Below are 20,140 nucleotides of genomic sequence, written 5' to 3' on the forward strand. Positions count from 1 at the left end.
TGGCAACAAACTGTAAATGTAAATCTAACGGAGCTGCACCATCTGCATTTCCATCCTCTTGTCTACCCAGAATGTCTCCTTTGCAATCATCATCGGCATATCTTCACAAAACAAACATTGACACCATCTTCACAAGCCAAATTCCAAGACAAATCATCTGCAAACCGATAAGATGCCATACCCACCTCCCAAGCCATCTTCCCCTGTCCCCTTCCAACGTAGCCGCGCCCACACTATGGACGACGACATGGATCAGTCCTGGCCTCCATCTCATCACCCTCCTCAGGGGTCTTTCCTTCTCCAGGCCATCGAAGACAACGTTTTCACTCCCAATGCTGCCAATGGACCTCTTCACACTGTCGACAACATGCTTCTCCAAGTCGTTCGTGACAAGAACGGCAACACTCTGGGCATGAGAGTGATTGATCCCAAGAATACGATGGGTAAGGATGCCAATGTTTGTGCCCCGCTTCCCCTTGGGGAATCCACCACTGGCATTGCCTTCAACGTTGGGTCTGCCCAAGCTATGCGCGAGGTGTTTATGCAAGCCAAGCAGGTGACTGATTCGGAGAGGATCGTGGGTGTAATGTTTGCTCCTGTCAAAGAGAAAGGCAAGGCCCAGGATGTTGACTGGTCTATCTTGGACCAGGGCAAGAAGGCTGAGAAAGACACCGCTCCCAAGGCCGCGGTTGGTCGATCCCACGGCATCGATCATCGTCGCTCCCGACGCCGACATACCACCAATGATTTTGGAGAATCCTCGAAGCCCAAGACCAAACCCCAGCCAGACCTCGACAACTGGTCCGAGGATTCAGACGAGGCCGCTGGCCTAAGACTCAAGCTGAAGGAGATGGTGATCAAGGACAACAAGGGCAACTGATGGTCGGGCTGAGTTGGATACTCGAGGGGACACAATCTTGTAACTAGAGTCACGCGCGAGAAGGCACACCGGATAAATTGACATTTGCGTCGAATTTTGCGAACGTTTGCTTTGCTATGATATGCAATCAGGATGAACCGAATGAATTGTTCATTGCGTGTCTGCCGTGTGACTGGATTGAATGAAGGGCCAAGACCACGTCTCTAGGCTGTCTAGTAGGTAACAGAAACGTTGATGTCCTAAGTCTTCGGATAAGAAGATAAGTAGTCCAAGGGATGATCTAAGGAATATAAAATGATTTCGTATCTTACGCTTACAGTAGTCAATTTCTCTGATACCCTGAGATATTGTCTGCCGGATTCAGGTCGGGCAATTCGGCCTTGTCTGTTCCCACTAGCTCCACGCGCGTTGCAGTCTCAACAGGATGACAGCGTTCACCCCCACTCTATCAATCGCTGGCTCTTCGTTCTCATCACCTTGTCAACTCTCCTCAACGCCGAGACGGTTGCAATGCCACATGTACAAACGGACAGACACCTTTCAAACGCCATGTCCATTCTTTCGCTGGAGTCCCTGGTACCAAACGCTGCTGGAATACTTCCAAGGGCCAAACGGAATACCTTTAGTCGTCGTTTACTGCCTTCAAACGGACTTCCAAGTGCCGCTGGTATTTATATCTCTTATCTCCATCTTGAACGAACTAATCTTGCATAACTTCATTCCAAGGTCTACCGAGCAATAATAGCAACAGTAACAACACTGCCATTCTCAAAACACAGAACATACAATTCATCAGCATTTTGGTTACATCTTGTCTTGGGTAGATATACCCTAAGCATATGTCTTTATTCACCTATCCGAACTAACATCAATCTCCAGACATCTCCAGAACCCTACCAGCACCGACCCAAGCTACTCAACCGAAGACCCACTCGATCCGTCCCAGCCTGTCATTGAAAATGTCCGACAAGACCACCAAACCACATGACGATCACGTCCTCTGGGCATGCAGACGCCTCAAAGACCCTGCCTCAAAGAACTACTGCGACAAAATCAACGGCATGTTGGACAAAACCTGCACTTGGTGTAAGTCCAAGCGAGAAGTCGGCACCCTCGCTGTCGACAGGACCCGCCACACCATGGGAGAACTCGTCGAGAAAACTGCGGACGGCGTTGAGGTTTGGGAGTACAACAAGGATGGGCAATCTACCAAAATGTAGCAACCGGGCCTTACATTTCAGTTTCGGCTGGTCCGAAATCCTGGCTGAGAGGTATGAGACTTTTGGGGAAAGGGGGAGAAGACCGATCTTGTGGGAAACGAGTGACCACTGTTGACCACTCTCTCTTGATGGATGGAAGAACTAACGAGCGAGCGAATGGAGAACTTGATACGATAGAGACCATAGATAGAGAAGATCAGCTATTTAGTACCGAGAACACATACGGATATTGTCATGCAATGAGCCCGATCGGAATTGTTTTACGTCGCGCCAAGCCCTATTTATCTACAGCAACTTCGTTGACACCGGGTCCCTGGAAACCTATGGTGACCGCGACAGCCGGCCCTTAGAACGCGGCGACCGAACAAACAACGGAACTCTTTTCTCGAATGTCCGATTCGAGGTCTGATTCTCAAGATTAAGCGCAACCCTGAGCAAGAATGCGCGTAGGGAGGATCGCAAGAAGGCAAAAGCTAAAGCTCAGCGCAAGAGCAACAGCGACAGCTCTGGGTTTGATTCTGACTTGAATTCTGAATCAGAGGTCAGATGAGCCTGCACCAGAGTCTAAGCCAGAGGGTAGCTGAACTTGGTATGCCTGCGCTGGCGGCATCGATGTACTCATAGTGGCAGAACTACGGATACTGGTCTCGCATCTGATTATCTTCAGTAGACTGTCATTAGATGCGTTTTCCTTGGTAAGCTTCACCTCAGAGGGGCTACCCCAGATACGCAGAGTTATTCTTGAGAGTTAACAGTTAATGTGTTATTTCAGAGACTGTCCTAAAACTATTAAGGTCATAGTTTGCCCACGTTATCTGGATCTCCAGCAAATCCAAATCATCACCCCTAAACTCACTTTTAACATCTAAGTACGTACCTTTCTAGATACATTTGTTTACCTAATAAATAATCTAAGCACCATGACTGGTACCATTGGAGATAGCAAGATCAAGCCCACCAGCGACACCAAGCCTGAGACAGTTGTCAAGCCCCCTATTGAACAACTTTCGTACAACGTTACCTGTACGAAATGTAAACGGCCAGTCGGGAATGGCGGAAAATGCAGTTTCTGCTCGCAAACTACTTAAACAAGGTTTCTTTCACACGGTTAATAGTCAGTCGGACTTTGGAATGCAAGGGATGTACTCAAAGGATTTAAGTAGTTGGTAGATCAGGCTGTTGAAAATTGCAAAATGCTACTATTGTAATAAGATATTCACTAAATTCATGTTCCTTTGACTGTCTTCCCTAATTGAGCCTTGTGATGTTATGAAATAGGATTAACCTTCCCGTACACATTATCATGATAAAGATTTTCTCAAAACATTAAGTTCTCGAAACGTTAACATGGCAACGAGTGAGTTCACGAACTGCACCATTGATGCGTCGCCTACATTATCGACAGACCTGTCTTGCACTTCCCATAGTAGTGGCCATGGGTCCTGAGCGGCGCGGCGAAGAAGAAGGACCTGGCTTTGTGTCCTTGTGACTTTGTAGCGATTAATTGTATCACCAATCCATAGTTAGTACTCCTACATCCTTTCTGGTGAACCAATACGCGCAAAGTGATACTGCTAGGCTTGGGGGTAGTGCAAAGGTTTCACAACGTCAGGTTCACTGTATGCCTACGCGTACAATAATTGCTTACTTTGGTCAATTAGGTAGCCACAAGCAGAGTCCGGTTTGTGAATCACAGTTGAGTTTGTGAAGCACAAAACCTGGTAGGCAGAAGCGCACCTGCTTGCCTGGGTACTTAGAAGCCGCTTCTCCTGCAAACACTCTTCTCCAAACAAACACCTTTCATCATGGAGGAGACTACTTGGAATAACGGTGGCCAGTACGACCCCGGCAGCGAGTTCCAAGAACGAGCCCTGGCCATGCTCAAAAGCACCAAATGGGATCGTCTCCTGTCTATCGCCTCAACCCTTCGCAACGGAATTCCTTGCGTCATCAGCGAATCCTTCTCGCTCGGCCAATCCAACATTGTTCGCCGTCTAGAGTTTACCGATGGCATAAACTGGGTCGCTAGAGTAAGGATGCCAGCGCTTACGTCTGTTCTTCCTGGCGAACAGTTGCTCAACATTGCCGCTGAACTCCAGGTCGAAGTTGCGAGCCTTAAGTTTCTCAAGAATGTTTATTCTCAACTACCCGGGCTGGAACGTATGCTAACAATAATAAAGGACTAAAACTTCCATTCCCGTCCCGGAAGTTCATTTTCACAGCGTTGATCCAACCAACGACGTTGGAGCACCGTACATTCTCATGGACTACATTCACGGCACAACTGCCAAGGAACTCCGCGACGCGAAGAACTGTCACTACAACCTGTTTGGTACACCACAACACGATCGACGTTTCCGAGAGCAAATGGCCGAGATTCAAGTCCAACTCTCTACCTTCAAGTTCGATAAGATCGGAAGTCTCTACTACAATGAAGAAACTTCAGATTTTTCCATCGGCGCCGAGGTAGAAACTGGCAAGGGTCCCTGGACGTCGTCAAACGAGTTCTACGTTCATCTTGCAGACCACGCTCTTCATGCCTGTAAGCGCAAGGCCGGGCGGAATGTCACGGAGAGTCCTTCTTTCGAAAACCCCATTCTCTTCAAGCGTCTCATGCCAGTCTACAACTACGGCAGTTCTGACGACAAGGGTTTCGGCCTCGTCAATCGCGACTTTGGAGACCACAACCTTATTGTGGACGACGAATTCCGAATCGTCAGTGTCATTGACTTTGACGGCCTCATGGCCGCCCCTATCGAGGTCGTTGCTCAGTATCCGAACATGTCGTCACTCCACCAAGAACCACCAGGCCATGTCGAGACCATACCTCTCGCAATCGAGGTCATGGAAGATACCAAGCTAAAGCTCATCGAGTACAAAGAAATGGTGAAAGCGGCGGAATCTAGAATGGGAGGAGGCACGAAAGACACGCCTATTGCAGACCTTATGATGTCAGATACTGCTAGTGTTTACCAGGGGCTTTGGGAGTATCGGTACCATTCAATTTCACATAATACTGACTGGATGGTGGCATACAAGAAACTCCTCATTAATCATGTCTCGTCCGATTAAAAAATAGTTGTTTTAGCAAGGCAGCACAGGACATGATTGATTCAACCAAACATTATTCAATTTTTCCACCCGTGACATGGAGATTGATGAGTGTGCTGGCTCGGCCTTGTATTTGGTACAAGCTACGCGCAGTACGTACCGCCCAGTTGATCAAATGTGAAAAGAGAAAACATACTAGATAAGCTCCCGAGTCTGAGCTGTGATTGGTGATTTCTGTAAAAGCTGAATCAAATCGTGTTAATTTCCAAGTCCATGTAGGTTAAGCGCCAGGAATCATGTTCAGCTCCAGGTGAACGACAGGGGTACCTGGACATTCATCAGGGTACCAGAAAAGTTGGCCGCTGGAAATATAAGAGACGAAATTAGCGGGTCACTTTATGCTCTTTAGGCCAGGACCCTTAGACTACTTATTTTTATATCCTAAGACTTGTGAGGCCGACTTTTCTGCCCCCCACTAGACATTCTCTAAGAGCCCCCACAAATTTGTTGTCTCGGAATATGCATGTTGGTTGATGTTTCCTACATCATCCCATCCTTGCCAAGACCGAGGGAGTTTATACCTCTTTATCTTCTTCTTCTTCTTCTTAGCATATTCACTCAAAGTTGGTTCCCACTCGTTTTTCACTTACTGCCGAACCAGTGTTTGTTACCTTTCATTCTAATCTATCACCATGGCGAGCGCACAGGAAGCGGAAGAGATCATCCAAAGTCTGAGCGGCCACAGCACGTAAGTGTCCTGAGAATATCTCGGTATGCATGATTGCTGACTTGAAAGGCTTTTGGGAAAGCACGTTGAAAAATGCGCGAAGAGACTACTGTTTGAACTTCTCCGATACACCAACGACAAAACCTTCACTACGGCCAATGCAGAAGATGACTCTCCCTTCGTTACCTTCAAGGTCTACCCCGACAGGATTGTTTCCGACTGCAATAGCGATGCCCTCACGAAAGCAGACCTCGAAGCTATTTGCCGGTCAACAAACAAAGTCAACTTCAAAACAATTGTCGCCGCGACCAAGAGGACTCACATCCAGTCGGGCAACTTCTCATTCGAATTCCAGCACAATCCCGCCGACCATGACAATGCCGACATTATGAGACCTGTTTGGGTGATTCCCGCTCAAGCCGTCCCTGATAACGTCACACGCATCACGCTTTACCTTCACGACCACGGCAGCAAGGACGACATCCAGAACCTGCGAGACATCGTCTTCTCTCAATTCGAGGACCTTGAACCGGAATCTATCCTTTTCCTGAAAAACATACGGTGTATCAACATAGAGTCCCGCCACAGTGTGGATATGCCTCGGTCCAGGCATTTCGAAAAGAAAACTATCGATGAATACCGAGTGTCTGTGAAAACCACCACTACCGAGCGCAAAGACAGTGAAGAGCGTACGGATACGGAACTTTTCCATTTGATGGAGAAGTCACAGCCCTCAGATGATCAGACAGGGAATCTCATGTTGGCCTTCCCCTTGACAAACGAATACCAAGTTGAACCCTGGCTTAAGCAAAAGAAGATATTTAATATTGTCCCACTGGCCGAATGTTGGGCTAAGGTAAGATCTATTGCAGTCTGATTGAAGTTCTTTTCTTCCCTTTCTTCTTTTTCTCTTGGTTACAGAGCCATTTTCTTTATTCATTTAATCCGATTAACATGCGGCTACTAATGGCGTGTACAAGTTCCACATTCACACAGACATCGATATCGATGATGATGTTGATGATAAGATGGCTGAAATAGCTAGTAATCTGGAATTCCACAATGAGGTCACAAACTTGTTTATCAAGGCTATTTTGCAGTTCTGCGAGCACCCGACGCTTCGGTACAACTGGCCTATATTCCTTACTGACATGCGCCTAATGTGGCCCGATCTTCATTTTCAGATGCGAGATTGGATATCCCAAAATCCCGTCTTCTTATCAGGAAACATGAAACACTGGCGTCTTCTCAATCATCTTGCTTTACCAGGTCCAGATGCTCAGGACGACATTGGAAATCCGCTATTGGACGATGAGATTAATGATCCATTCCTTTCGAGAAAATATCGATCAGACGCAACAGAAGTACTGGAACAGTATGGACTCGCAACTCTGGGCAACGCCGAATGTCTTGCCCTACTGGAAATGCATTTCAATAACCCAAGTTTGCGATCGCGCACAACAAGTCGGAGCAAGGGATGGCATGTTGCCTTGGAGCGGCTCCTTCTAAAGCTTCTCGCAAACGATGAGTATTCCGCCAGGATTAAATCGCTGCCTCTCTTGCAAACTAAGGATGGCAGCATGGTATCAGCAGCGTCCAAGCCAGTCTACTTCCCTACGACAAAAGGTATCGACATCCCCGTGAAATTGCCTGGCAGAGTCATCAAAACAACTGCAAACCATGGAGCCTACTCGAAGACTCTGTATGAAAAACTCGGGGTGGTGGAGGTCTCTGTGCGTCGGGTGAGAGAAGTGATCTTTAATAAATTTTCTGAGCCAAGATCCCTCTCATTTGATGACATCAAGACCTATCTTGGCTATCTCTACCTCACTCATCAATCCTTCAACAGCAAAGATAAACGGCAGTACCGCGTTGTGAGGGTCTTGACTATGGATATGGAGTTGAAGAACCCTTGGGAAAGTATCATGTACTTACCAGGGATGGAACATCCATATACCCCCCAAAGCCTCCTTGGTGCTGGCATGTTTGGATTGAGCGATCCTGTGGACTTCTTGCATCCGGACATACTGCGATACTCACCAAAGCATGACCAGGCTTTCCATTTTTCTTGGAAGAAATGGTTATGCTCCTGCCTCGGAATAAAGCCAAGGCTGAGCCTGACTCAACAAAAAGGCCTGCTTGAACCGGAGCCAGACAGCCATGGTTCGTCAACCATGAGCAACACGAATCGTCTTTCTGAACACTGTACATATGTGCTCAAGAACCGCCCTGACAGGTTTCTGGGGTTAATTCAACACATTTGGGATTTTGAAGGGCCTGACATTATAGAAGATAAGGCCTTGTTGTCGGAGATTCAAGGACTACCTGCCCAAAGCCTCTGCGGCTTGGACCGTGCTGTGGCTCTTCGAAGCACATGTGTACCGCTTCTAGAACTCAAAGATGTTGTAGGCCGGTACATGGAGTATCCCGATAAGTTTCCGTTTTTGAAACTTCAAGAGGACAAATATGAGGGCCTGGTTATCTCCACCAAATGGTCGTTTCTAACAACGTACATTGGCGTTCAACAGAAAAACGATCTGTACTTTCTATTTCAGATTTTGGACTCTATCAAGCACTCGTGCAAAAAAAAGCTATCATCTCTGCAGATGCAGAAAGTTTTTTACTTATACTCTGCCATGAAAAACGAGGTTTCTGATCTGCCCTATCGATGAGAAGCAGCGAGCGCTGTAGGTTTCCATCTTTACCGCTTCAACGGTGTAACTAACAGTATCATAGGAAGTATTTTGAAGATTCTGGTATTTTATACTTGGATAAGAAAGGAGGAATCTGGACGGGCATTTCTCGTTGTCTCTGGAATGCGCCTGCTGACATAATCTCTCGATATTCTCTGAAGGGGTTTTACCAAGAAAGGGTTCCTGACAAGAGTACGATGCAAGATTTGTCACAGTTATTCCGTGAGGTATTAAGCATCAGAGATGCCTCTGTGGAAGACTTGATGGAGGAATTGTGCCTTTTGCGAGACAACGAATGCAACGACGTGGCTCGACTTGCAAATATTTACAACTATTTGGACAAGGAAATAAAGGTATCACCTGAATTGAGGTACGCATGCCGGTCTTTGAGATCGCCTTTTCTAGTGAAGCTAACAATCATGTATCAGGACTGCATTTAGTGATGAGAGAGTCATACTGGTCCAAGATGGTGACGATTCGATGTGGCTTTCCGCCAAGGAATGCTTCTGGTCTGAGGCAGAACGCACACCGATGCAATGCAGCCTGAAGACATGGTACCCGGGCCTCAAGCAATTCTTTGTCGACAAACTGGGTGTCAAAATATCTGCTTACGACAAACTTGTGTACTCGACTCCGACGGATGTGGAACAAGTCAAGAACATCATGTTATCATTCATGGATGAGGCGGCATTCCTCCACGAATTTGAAGAAGAACCACTGGGGACAGCAAAGATTTTCCCCGTTCAACGTCCTACTGCGAAAGATCAACCGCCGAACCCCGTTGAACTATGCTCTCTTGACATAGATTTTTGCATTGGGGACCGTGAATATCTCAGGAAGTCACTACAATCTAACATCAAGATGTTGAGCTTCGATGTCACGAAGGTCAGACGACTACAGCCGCTTTTTAGGTGGCTCTCAGTTGAAGATGGTTACCTCTCTATACGTGTGGTAGAGATAATGAATGTTGTTCCGTCACGTATCTTAAAAGAATGGGATTTGAGAGACAAGGCGTATCACATTGCTCGGTAAGTCCATCAATCTCAATCTCGGTCTTGAATCTAATCGTAAACCATCTCTTTAGTGTTGCTGAAACATTCAATTGCTACGGATCATGCAATGATGCATTTTCGTTATATCAGCAACTACGAACAACAAAGATTGCCAAAGTAGATAACATCTCGATGGATCTGATGGTTGTTCAGGATGATCAGACATTCCAGTCAAGATCTTCACAAAAGGCACTTGTGTATATCTCCCCCGATTGCGACGACAATCTCACTATTTATGTGGAATACAACGACGACAACATCAAGCAACTGTGTTTTTTCTCGGTCTTACCTAGGAAGCTTCAGCAATGGCTCACGCAAGATGAAAGCCATGTTTACATGGATGGCTCTTTCGAAATCACCAACGCTCTTACTTCTATCTTTGCTGGTGATGCCGCCATTCTGGATGAGATCCTTGAGGATCAAGGTATATCTCAAGTTTCTTTTCAGAACCAAGACATCGTCGAGACAAAGGTCAACGGAGAGGCACATCAACAGCTGGAGAAGAAACCCGAGCCTGTTATTTTAGCTATGCGAGAACGACAACGTTAGACATCCATCGGCGGGTTGGAAAGGTTTTGCCGCTCGAGGCACTAATAGCTCTTTTGTTAATGTTTGTTTCCCAAATGAAGGTTTTATCGTAGAACAATTTTACAGTTTTTGGAACCCCTTCTGTCCACTCTAATTGCTTGAGTTTTGGTCCGGATCGTGACCGTGAGGCACGAACAAAGGAAAGTGTGGTGAACAAAGACATTGAATTGTCCTCATTGAATCGGTCACTGGAAGACTGAACAATCGTCTTCTAAACAGAAGCAAAGAGTAAGAAAGGCGATCTAAATGATAAATACAGCAAACAACATCTTTGTCTTCAATAACATACATAGTGTTCCGCTCAGCTTGTTCTTACTCCAGCGTACATATACCCTGCTTTCTGCTCATGGAAGTAGCATCAAGCACAAGCTTTGCTGTTTGCAACAGACACCTACAACACATCAACACAAACTACAAACTACAAACTACAAACTACAGACACATTTTCACAGCTTTTCACAGAAATCAGTCAAAATGGACAACATGGAGAAATATCTCACCACGATCGATTTCGCGACATCAAATAAGCCAGACGAAATTGACCACCCAGACCACATCTTGTGGCAATGCAGACCAACAACCAAGCTTACCTTCAAGGAAAAGGTTCGTGGCAAGGAGCCCTGTCGGCGTATCAACTACATGGAGAACGACGTCTGCGCTGGGTGCTCTACCAAGCGTACAGTCGGGGCCCTTGCGATGGCTCGTGAAGCTAGAGTCATTGGTGAGCTCATCACTCATGATGTTTATGGCAATGAGATCTGGCGGTACAAGGTGGAGGAGTGATTACACTCGGAGAACTGAAGTACGAGTATTTGGTAGAGGATATTTGGTGAGCGAACTCTGAATCGCTTGCCTTGGTAAGTATCTGTGAACCTCACTAACGATCTAGAAAGAGATGTAAGTTGAAGAATAACACCCCACAGGTACAAAGTAGGTACGCTGAATAGAGACATGATGATTAACAACCATAATATCTTACTTTGCGATTGACATAGCTATTTTAATCTAGTCATGTGAAGTTTCTGTTGTTAAGCTTTAGAAGGGCGAATATAAAATCTTCCAAAGAGTGAAACTTTCGTAGAAACTCCTTAACAACATTTCGGCATATCTATCTCTGTCCAACTCGAGTAGACTTAGAATTGACTGCATTCACATCATGGCACCTATCAAAATACTACATCCTGACCACATCTACTGGAAGTGCGCGCAATTCTGGGATTCGGGGGTAAAGTGTGAAGGGAAATCCGGTGTTACCTTCAAGCAATGTACTTTTTGTTCAAAGGATCGCATAGTTGATTCGCGTGCTTTAAACAAAGATGGCGTGGATATTGGTTATCTTTATAATATCTCTTCGGATGGTAGTGAACACTGGTACTATTCTATTGAGAGGCCTTGAGGATACGGTATCCTAGGACAAGAGCTTGTTGAATAGAACTCGTCACATCTTAGTTCATAAAAATACATCTATCCTAGCTAGGATATCTGAAAGGGAGGTTAGGAAACAGCCCTGCCTCTGCATTGGAACTCCTTGAGTCTGGTCGTACTGTCATGTCAAATGTTCTCATGGAAATGAGGGTTGATACCACTGAGTTAGAAGACGGATATCCTGACATTGCCGCTCGATTTAAGTTGGTGAACGACAGACTGGACTTTGTCACTGCCCCCAACGAGGCCACTGTTTCGATGGTAGGGCTTCAGCATGCGCAATGGGAAGATCATTCCAGGATGCGTCGTAAGGCGGACAAAGAGTTTTTATAAATCGTTGAAAAAATTCGTTCCAAGCCAGGGTTTCAAGCATTCCTATCATCTATGACAGATTCTGATTTCATGGCTGCTGCAAAACCTGATCCAATTATTGTCATCAACATGACTCCAGATGAATCGGATGCTTTCCTGGTAGAGTCCCATCGCATCCGAGTACTAAATCTGCCCGACGTTTTGATCTTCAAGGCGCAGGACGAGCTGGATAAGCTGAAGTCACTATTAGGGTCAAGTTCCTATAATATGAGATCCTTGTTAGAGTGGCTGTGGACATCCATATGCAATCCTTGCTTACAAGAGCTTGATTTCTCCAGCCGCCCAGAAGATAATAACTGGCGTCGAGTATGGTGGATCCCTACAGGACCATTATGTCAACTACCTCTACACGCAGCAGGTATTCATGAGCCAGGCTCAACTGAATCGGTCCTGGACAGAGTCATGTCTTCTTACGTTCCGTCTTTGCAGGCATTAATATATAGACAACGATCCCACAGATCTATAAGGGAGCATACAGACGACAGTTTAGCGCTCCTCGTCTCTATGCACCAAACTCCAGGTCAAACTACGCTGCCGCACGCGGAAAGGGAGATCACCACTCTCTACAATCTTTGCCCAGCACTTAATTTGAATCCAATAAGACCAGAGTGTCAAAAGCCGATCATTCTAGAGCATATACGTCAATGCCTCTTCTTTCTTTTTGCAGGTCATGGAGAATCAAACTCTGTAGACCCTTCTAGTAGCTTTCTGCTCCTTGATGACTGGCAGACCAATTGGTTGACAGTAGCCGATATTCGAGGGCTAAAACTTCACAGAAACCCACCGTTTTTCGCGTATCTGCCCGCATGTTCCACGGGATCTAATGACGAGAGACGACCGGCAGATGAGGGAGTGCACCGTATCGGTGCTTTCCAGCTTGCTGGGTTTCGCCACGTCATAGGAACTCTTTGGTCGGTCTCCGACCAACACTCGGCTGACATCGCCGAAACAGTCTATGAAACTTTAAAGCGTGAGGGCATGACGGACAGAGCAGTATGCAATTTCAACCTTCCGAACGCTCGTCCCTTTAGTCAAAGATGGTAAATCACGTCGGCATGTACATATAGGTAAAGGGGGGGAAGGATGAAGATAATATGTCAAATAATAGGCAGGATTAATTAATATGGAAGATATCTTTCCTTAGCGGCCAGCCTAATCAGGCGAGCAATGCGCAATGCATGCTGGAAGAAAGATACCTTCACCTTGCTGAGGAGTCAGCTGGCACCAGCCTTTTCAAGAGGCGCCAAGACCTAGTCCAATACTAAAACTGAGAAGCGGAGACTAGGCGATTTTAAATAAAGTTTCCTTTTATGTCTCCTCGTCGTAAAGAAGACTACGTACGGATAAATGTGGATGGATTTTTCCCACACCACCTATCTAGTAGGCTAGTAGGGACTAGAATGAACTTTGGGAAACGCTAGCTTAAATATCGCTAGAGCCTTTTAATTTGTTGTTCAGTCTATGACGAATATTTACGTCAACGCTTACTTGCACTAATTATATATTTCGAGGCCTTTCTTTCGTAATAATGTTTCTAGGACGTCCAAAACAATATGAAGCATAAATCCCTAAACTGAACTTCTGGATCACCAAGAGCGACTAGCTTCATATTCACTGAATAAGGTCGGCAAAGAGACTTCGAGCTCTAAGCATCGATAAAGAGCACGTGTTCAAAAGTCTAAGAAATATATCTTACCCTCTGATGTCCACCCCGTTTGTCGCAAAACAGTTAGACCTCTTAACATGGCAAGAAAGAGCTGCTTAACCGCAAAGAAAACGACTAGTACCAATGTCACAGAGACATTGCCTGGTATCAAGGAGAACAAGCCAATATCAAGTGGTACCAGTTGCAGCATCGACCAACCTTCTGAGACCATTAGGAATCTTATCCGTTACTGGATAACTGAAGAAGAAGCTAGTGATATACTGTTACAATTTCGCAAGGCCTGCATTCCAAACCATCAACTCCTATGGAGCGGTATGCTACGTGCAACGGCTCAGAAATGGGCTGATACCCATGGTTTCCAGACACTGACAACCTCGATGGGACCACTTTTGCGATTCGATGATCCAGACTGCTGTTGTTGTCGGAAGACCAAGAAGAGTCGAAGCAATTATATTCATGGTGCCTCTGTTGTTTTTGCTTGGTTCATTTCGCAGGGTGATTTAGTGACTGTACTTTCGCAACCTCCGCCGCAGCGTTTTCATCCCACAGGACAGTCGTTTTACCAATTGTACGAGGAGCCTATTATCAAGGGAATGTTAGGAAATCGGCCTGTGACAAGGATTGTGGTAGCCCATCCAACTATTCAGTCAGCTCTTGACTTTACGTATGAGATGTGGCCCCATGACGAGCTCTCTCTGTGGACAAATAGTTTTGGGATGCAGGACATCGTGATTTATTGGCGCACAGTCAAAACGACAAAAAAGGCTGCCAAGGTAAATATGTACTCTTTGCGACGCTGAGCCAACTAGGTATAGCTATTGTCTACTAATTTGCAAATAGCTGCCAGCTCTAGCCCACATGTCTGTACCGTCGGCATCAACAATTGAGAGCGATATTGTGAAGAGCTGTGGCAGTTTGGCAACAAGTGATTCACATGACTTGAAAAGCCCCGAAAGCGTGGTGACAAGCGAAACAGACAATGTGGAAAGCTTCAGAGGTTCACCAACTACAAGAGGGAAAGCAACAAAACAGGATGAAAAACACGAGACATCAAACGAGCTGAAACAAGAGAAAAAGAAGCCAAAAACTGTTAAAAAGTACAAGCAATTGAAGGACAAGAGCTTATCCACGAGTAAAATTAGGAATGGCTCGCAAAAGATAACCATCGAGAAGTTGGTAAAGGATAACACGTCTGAGAGTTTGCGATTATTGATCGATGCTGCATATGGAATTATTGACATTGACATTGGGGAAAGTATGGAAGAGAAGGAAGAAAGGAAGAAAGCGGAGAAGAGGGATAAGAAGATGGTCAAGAGGATGAGAATGGAAGCAAGTGGCCGAAATTCCTTAAAGCGTAACAAGTCTGATGGAGTGAACAAAATAACTATCGAGAAGTTGTTGCAGGATGAAACATCTGAGAGTTTACAATTATTGATTGATGCTGCATATGGGTTAATTGAAATTGAAGCTGGGGAGAGTATGGAAGAAAAGAAAGAAAGGAATAAAAGGGAGAGGGAGGACAGGGAGATGGTCAAAGGGATGAAAAATTGGATTAAGAGAATACAAGAAAAGGAAATGAGCGAGAGAATTGATGGAACAAAGGGGGCGACGATAAATATATCAGAGGAGGACGGTCCAGCACAGAATACCCGATCCAAGGCTAGGGCAAAGAAAGAGCTGAAAAGGCTAGAAAACGAAAACGTTAAGGAGGCTGGATTGGAGATTAAAACAGAGAAAAAGGAAAAGAGATTTCTAGGAAAGAAGCTATAGTAATAATATTATTTATACAGGTAATCAATAATCATATTAAGGTCTCAGATGTAGTATATGTAACTGGAGAAATAACAGGTAATATAGATATATATTATTTAAGTACCCTGTAATTAAAGATAGTTTAAGGGGTTATATAATCTTCTTAACCAAAGTGATTTCATCCTTATTATAGTTCCTTCTCATATAGTATAGCAGAGGGATACCTAGATAAACCTGGAGTTTCTTCTGTCAGAAGCCTCTTTCTATTCCGAGAAGTTCCATCCCCAAATCCAGCCTTGCTCCTGTGAAGAGAACGATATCCCAAGGAACGGGTCGTTTTGGTTCGAAGTTGAGGCTGGTATATTGCCTGAATAGCCGTTTGTGGGGATTCTCACAGCTTCATCCCATTGTCAGTCTTGTATCTTTCATGTCGGTCTGGCTTTACAAACCTTGCTCATATTCCAGCATCGCTTCAGCTAGAAACGTGTTCTTGCAAAAGTCTTGCAAATTATAGTCGGCTTCATTATCGTGCTCGATTGTAGAAGTTCCAAGTGCAAAGATAGTGTCGTTGGTGGCAGATTGCGGACACTCAGTGAGCTGCGATGCAACCATGTCATCGAGTAGTTGTATAGGCTCTGCGTTGATATTGTCGCCATGTCGGGTGGCTCCAGAGCTACCTGGGCGTTGGCTGTCGACTGCTTCGGTGGACGAATCGAATTCGAACATGGCATCAACTTCCTTAGCCATTACAAGAGACATCAGCCTTTTTGTTATTTCCAGACCTTGTGCGGCAATGATGGACTTTTCTCTGAGTAGACTCTGTATCTGCATAAGACGTCTAATTCCCATCCTAGATTCATAAGCTTCTTTGCTTAGAGGGTTCGAAGTTATTGAGATGCATAATGCCACGCCTGCGGTTAGTAGATGTAGAGCAATAAAAGAAACCGCATATGTCTCAGAAGCTTCTTGGAAGAATTTCAGATCGGCCTTTGATATCGTCAATGCAGCATCACGGCATATACGCATAGCTTCTTGAAAGGGGTCGCTGCGGGATTGCGGGTCATTTCCATCAGCAGTAGGTTTTTGAAGCAACTTGAATGAAAGCAAGGGTCTGTGAATTAAGATTCTTGCATTCTCGTATGCAAGCTTAAGGGAAAGAGCTTGTAGTCTGAACAGACGTTCTTCAAATGTGGTGTCAGATGTCTCCAAGCTGTGATTGGAACAATTACCAACAGCCGCATCGTCGAATCTCAATTTGGTGTCAAGTCGTTCGTTCCAGTTTACAAGCTTTTGATTGAGAGATTCGACTTCATCGACGAGTTTCCTGAGTCGAGACCCGTAATCAGTGTTTTTCTGACCTTGGCCAGAGCGAGGTCGATATAAGTTATCCAAAGTACCCTTGACAATGACTGACAATTCTGACATGGCGCATTTGAAGAAAAGAAGATTTGGTTTCGACACGTGCTGTCCTTTCGATACTGATCCGGAGCATTCGTCGTAAGGGTCTAAAAATGCGACATCGCAGTCACAGTCGGATATGTTTGTAGGGAAGCCGTAAAGCATGGAACAAAATGTCTCGATTTCGTAGATGGCCCACCAGGCACGTTTACGATCACCGATAATCTGTCGGTCGTCCTCTTTGTGCGGTGTTTCTCGATGAAGATTAAGTGCTTGTGCGATGCGTAAGCCAGTACCGCATAATGGCCATGCTAGTTCTGGCTGTCCGTGATAGATGTAGTAACTTCCGAGTAAGATACACATCTGAACGACTTCCAAGGAACCCGTTGAAATGATATCCAGGAATCTCGACTTGAGAACAAGCAATATCTTGTCTTTTAGTATTTCGTCATCAATGCCGAATGACCTAAGCTTCTGTTTTTGTTCAACATTGGTGTAGTGCAGACTTGTCGCAATAACAGCTAAGAATACAGAGACATAGCCAATATAGCTGTTTGTTGCGTAATGCTGCTCTGTCCCGAAGCTGTATAATCTCTGGAATCTTTGCCTAAAGGTTTGCTGATGGAAGAGAAAGGTGAACCAATGAATCCGGTCAAAGTAGTTGTCCACTAGTATCTTGGCCGTTGATAAGTCGGGTAGAAGTATCGACAACTCACGCTCAGCAACAGAACTGCCTGGTTGCCTCGCGATTTGTCGACTATGGACATTCCTTGCTACTAATGAAGAAGTCTCTGTGTCCTTGGGGGATGGAACTTCATGATGTTGAAATGCCTTGTTTTCTGCATCAGTGAAACCATTGAGTGGAGGAGTAGACTTAATCCTACCTCTTCTATGAGACTGATAGTAGAGCTAGCGTTCCAGTGCGTGTGCTCAGCAGAGTCATTGTGACCGAGATTCAGGCTGGGATCAGGAAGTTCAGAGCTTGAGCGACCTACTCGTATGGAGGTAGACACTGGCGTGAAGGTGGGTGAATTGTTTTTCGGAGTACGAAGGCGACGACGCTTAGGTACTGGTTCCTTTCTTCCGGTAGGGTTTTTTTCTGGTGTGGGTTGATGGAATCTCCATTTCTGGGTCTCGGAAGTAATGCATTCAACCCCGGCGCGGGTGCAGAGTGTACAAGGTCGTTGAATATCGCACTAAATAACTGTTGGTATATGATTTGCAAGTCTTTTTTAAAAGTAACTAACCTTGAGCTTTTGCTTGCGGCACCTTTCGCAAGCAGTAGAGACTCTCTGAGAGCTCGATTGCATATCTATTAATAAGCCTCTGAAGCAAGAAGGGTTAACGACGGGTCGTATGGCATAAACGAATCCCAAGATGATGAATGGGGAGGAAACATACTGTGGTTCGAACTCGGAAGTCATATTTCCTCATCGGAATCTATTTCTTAATCGGGACTAGCCTTGACATCAGTCTAGCTGAGTGGGTTTATGCATCCAAAGCCAATCATATAGCGACTGATCTCAAGCAGATGTTGTCAGCAAATATTGTCACAGAATAGAGCATAACAAAGAGAATTTAATGAGCCTTGAATTTCTCTATCTAAAGAGGGGAAGTGTGATCTGTTTTGTTCAACCAAGCAGCCTCGCACGTGACTGGAAGCTATGTCACTGATCATAATTTCTGGATCCCAAGGCATCACACGCTGCGTGTTGCTCATTGGCCTGGCTTAGGTGTTTGGCTAGCACATTCAACCACTGACATTCAGTTAAGATCACACATGTATATGTTTCAAACTCTATTTTCCGTGAACAACACACTTTAATAACCACCGGCTGCATCCTCGTCGATGGGCTTGAACTGCACTGTTGTGGGTTGGTCTGTGATGCCTCGCTTCACTGCCTCTTCCATAATTGCAATTGTAGCGGTAGCACCGATGCGAGTTACGCCCAGTGACATGACATGCAGCAAATCGTCCAACGTTCGGACACCTCCAGCTGCCTTAACCTGCACCCCTGGCTTCGATTCTGCCCGCATGAGCTTCAAATGAGGTAGTGTCGCACCCTTGTAAGAGTATAGTCCATTGGGCTGCTTCACAAAGCCATAGCCAGTAGACGTCTTGACAAATGCCACTCCAATGTCGGAGCAGATTTTGCAAAGCTGAACGATATGATCTTCAGTAAGGTAATCGTTCTCGAAAATGACTTTCAAGATTGCACCTTGCTTCACAACCGCTTCATTGATTTGGCGAATTTCGTCCGCCACATAATCCCAGTCACCACTCATGGCTTTTCCGATGTTGATGACCATGTCAATCTCCTTGCCGCCCGCAGCGGCAGCCGCGTCAGCTTCGAATACCTTTACCGAAGTCGTGCTGTTTCCATGAGGGAAGCCAATGACAGGGCAGACCAAAACATCCGAACCGGCAAGTTCCCGTTTGGCGAGAGGGATCAGATAGGGCTTTACACAGGCGGTAGCGACGCTGTATTTCTTGGCAATGGCGAGGCCATTGAGGATATCGGTATCCGTCATTGTAGGGTGAAGTAGAGAATGATCAATCATCTTAGCGACTTGGCTCAGGGTGACCGTGATTTGATTGGTATTTGTAGTCATATTGTTGAGGATTGTAAGTTGATGATACTAGAACTTGTTCAAGATCTGCTGGTGGATGAGGGAGAGGAGTATGAGCGACGAATATACTGAAGGTATGTGAAGGATATTTATCCTACTTCTTGCATTACATCGACGGCACCTGGAAGCGCTGAAAGACTACACTACATGGTCGTCGATACTCGGCGCCTCTTACTCAATTGAGTAATTCGTTCCAACGGAGGCGGAGCTCTCAAAATAGACTAGTGTCGGAAGACGATTCTGCCAAATTGACATGGGCTGAGTCTATTCCACAAAAGGTATTACCGCATGATGGCTGTATGTCCAGTCCTTGGACGAGGTCCCGCTGCAGTAATTAATCACCGGCCGATGATTGGACCGACGAAAAGTTCGACGGGCAGGATATGGGGAACGCCGTCTATGAAGACAAAGAGACAGAGACTAGAGCAGTAAGCCGCGGAAACAGTGGCTATCAGTACGCCATTTGTACTTCAGATGAAAATGGCCCAGCATTTCAGACTGGCAAAGCAACAGAGACAATATCCACCGGAACGGTATCGGTATCAGGACCGCCGGTTAGAGTGTAGCAACGGAGTTCTAACTATAGCGAGGTTCCACCGGAGTCATAATTGTACAATGCTAGTTACCCAGCGTTACTTCAAAGCCGAAGTTTGATATTTGTCTGTGAAGAGTAGCCGAGAGGTTG

The 20,140-nt window shown here is 45.6% G+C and overlaps 8 protein-coding genes across 8 annotated transcripts; 6 read left to right on the forward strand and 2 right to left on the reverse strand.

The window, feature by feature from the left end:
• Positions 1–172: 172 nt before the first annotated feature.
• On the forward strand, positions 173–880 carry FSST1_002928 (uncharacterized protein; the record flags this gene model as incomplete). The annotated part of the gene is made up of 1 exon (XM_083228961.1): positions 173–880. One exon carries the CDS (start codon positions 173–175, stop codon positions 878–880), a length of 708 nt encoding a protein of 235 aa, XP_083086358.1.
• Positions 881–1,839: 959 nt separating this feature from the next.
• FSST1_002929 (uncharacterized protein) lies at positions 1,840–2,100 on the forward strand (the record flags this gene model as incomplete). Its single annotated transcript, XM_083228963.1, has 1 exon — positions 1,840–2,100. One exon carries the CDS (start codon positions 1,840–1,842, stop codon positions 2,098–2,100), a length of 261 nt encoding a protein of 86 aa, XP_083086359.1.
• A 1,805-nt stretch (positions 2,101–3,905) lies between these two features.
• Positions 3,906–5,172, forward strand: FSST1_002930 (phosphotransferase family protein; the record flags this gene model as incomplete). Its single annotated transcript, XM_083228964.1, has 2 exons — positions 3,906–4,219; positions 4,281–5,172. 2 exons carry the CDS (start codon positions 3,906–3,908, stop codon positions 5,170–5,172), a joined length of 1,206 nt encoding a protein of 401 aa, XP_083086360.1.
• Positions 5,173–5,843: 671 nt separating this feature from the next.
• FSST1_002931 (uncharacterized protein) lies at positions 5,844–10,172 on the forward strand (the record flags this gene model as incomplete). Its single annotated transcript, XM_083228965.1, has 7 exons — positions 5,844–5,899; positions 5,948–6,734; positions 6,859–8,387; positions 8,527–8,565; positions 8,615–8,941; positions 9,000–9,599; positions 9,656–10,172. The coding sequence occupies 7 exons, from the start codon at positions 5,844–5,846 to the stop codon at positions 10,170–10,172; spliced, it is 3,855 nt and encodes a 1,284-aa protein (XP_083086361.1).
• A 513-nt stretch (positions 10,173–10,685) lies between these two features.
• On the forward strand, positions 10,686–10,994 carry FSST1_002932 (uncharacterized protein; the record flags this gene model as incomplete). The annotated part of the gene is made up of 1 exon (XM_083228966.1): positions 10,686–10,994. One exon carries the CDS (start codon positions 10,686–10,688, stop codon positions 10,992–10,994), a length of 309 nt encoding a protein of 102 aa, XP_083086362.1.
• Positions 10,995–13,751: 2,757 nt separating this feature from the next.
• FSST1_002933 (uncharacterized protein) lies at positions 13,752–15,444 on the forward strand (the record flags this gene model as incomplete). Its single annotated transcript, XM_083228967.1, has 2 exons — positions 13,752–14,447; positions 14,515–15,444. The coding sequence occupies 2 exons, from the start codon at positions 13,752–13,754 to the stop codon at positions 15,442–15,444; spliced, it is 1,626 nt and encodes a 541-aa protein (XP_083086363.1).
• Positions 15,445–15,867: 423 nt separating this feature from the next.
• Positions 15,868–18,248, reverse strand: FSST1_002934 (Zn(II)2Cys6 transcription factor; the record flags this gene model as incomplete). Its single annotated transcript, XM_083228968.1, has 4 exons — positions 15,868–17,655; positions 17,709–18,020; positions 18,072–18,093; positions 18,226–18,248. 4 exons carry the CDS (start codon positions 18,246–18,248, stop codon positions 15,868–15,870), a joined length of 2,145 nt encoding a protein of 714 aa, XP_083086364.1.
• Positions 18,249–18,645: 397 nt separating this feature from the next.
• FSST1_002935 (2-deoxyribose-5-phosphate aldolase) lies at positions 18,646–19,437 on the reverse strand (the record flags this gene model as incomplete). The annotated part of the gene is made up of 1 exon (XM_083228969.1): positions 18,646–19,437. One exon carries the CDS (start codon positions 19,435–19,437, stop codon positions 18,646–18,648), a length of 792 nt encoding a protein of 263 aa, XP_083086365.1.
• Between the last annotated feature and the right edge of the window lie 703 nt (positions 19,438–20,140).

This window comes from Fusarium sambucinum, chromosome I (assembly GCF_050947815.1).
Source record: "Fusarium sambucinum isolate potato_lamoka chromosome I, whole genome shotgun sequence".
In the NCBI taxonomy this organism is placed as follows: Eukaryota; Fungi; Ascomycota; class Sordariomycetes; order Hypocreales; family Nectriaceae; genus Fusarium; species Fusarium sambucinum.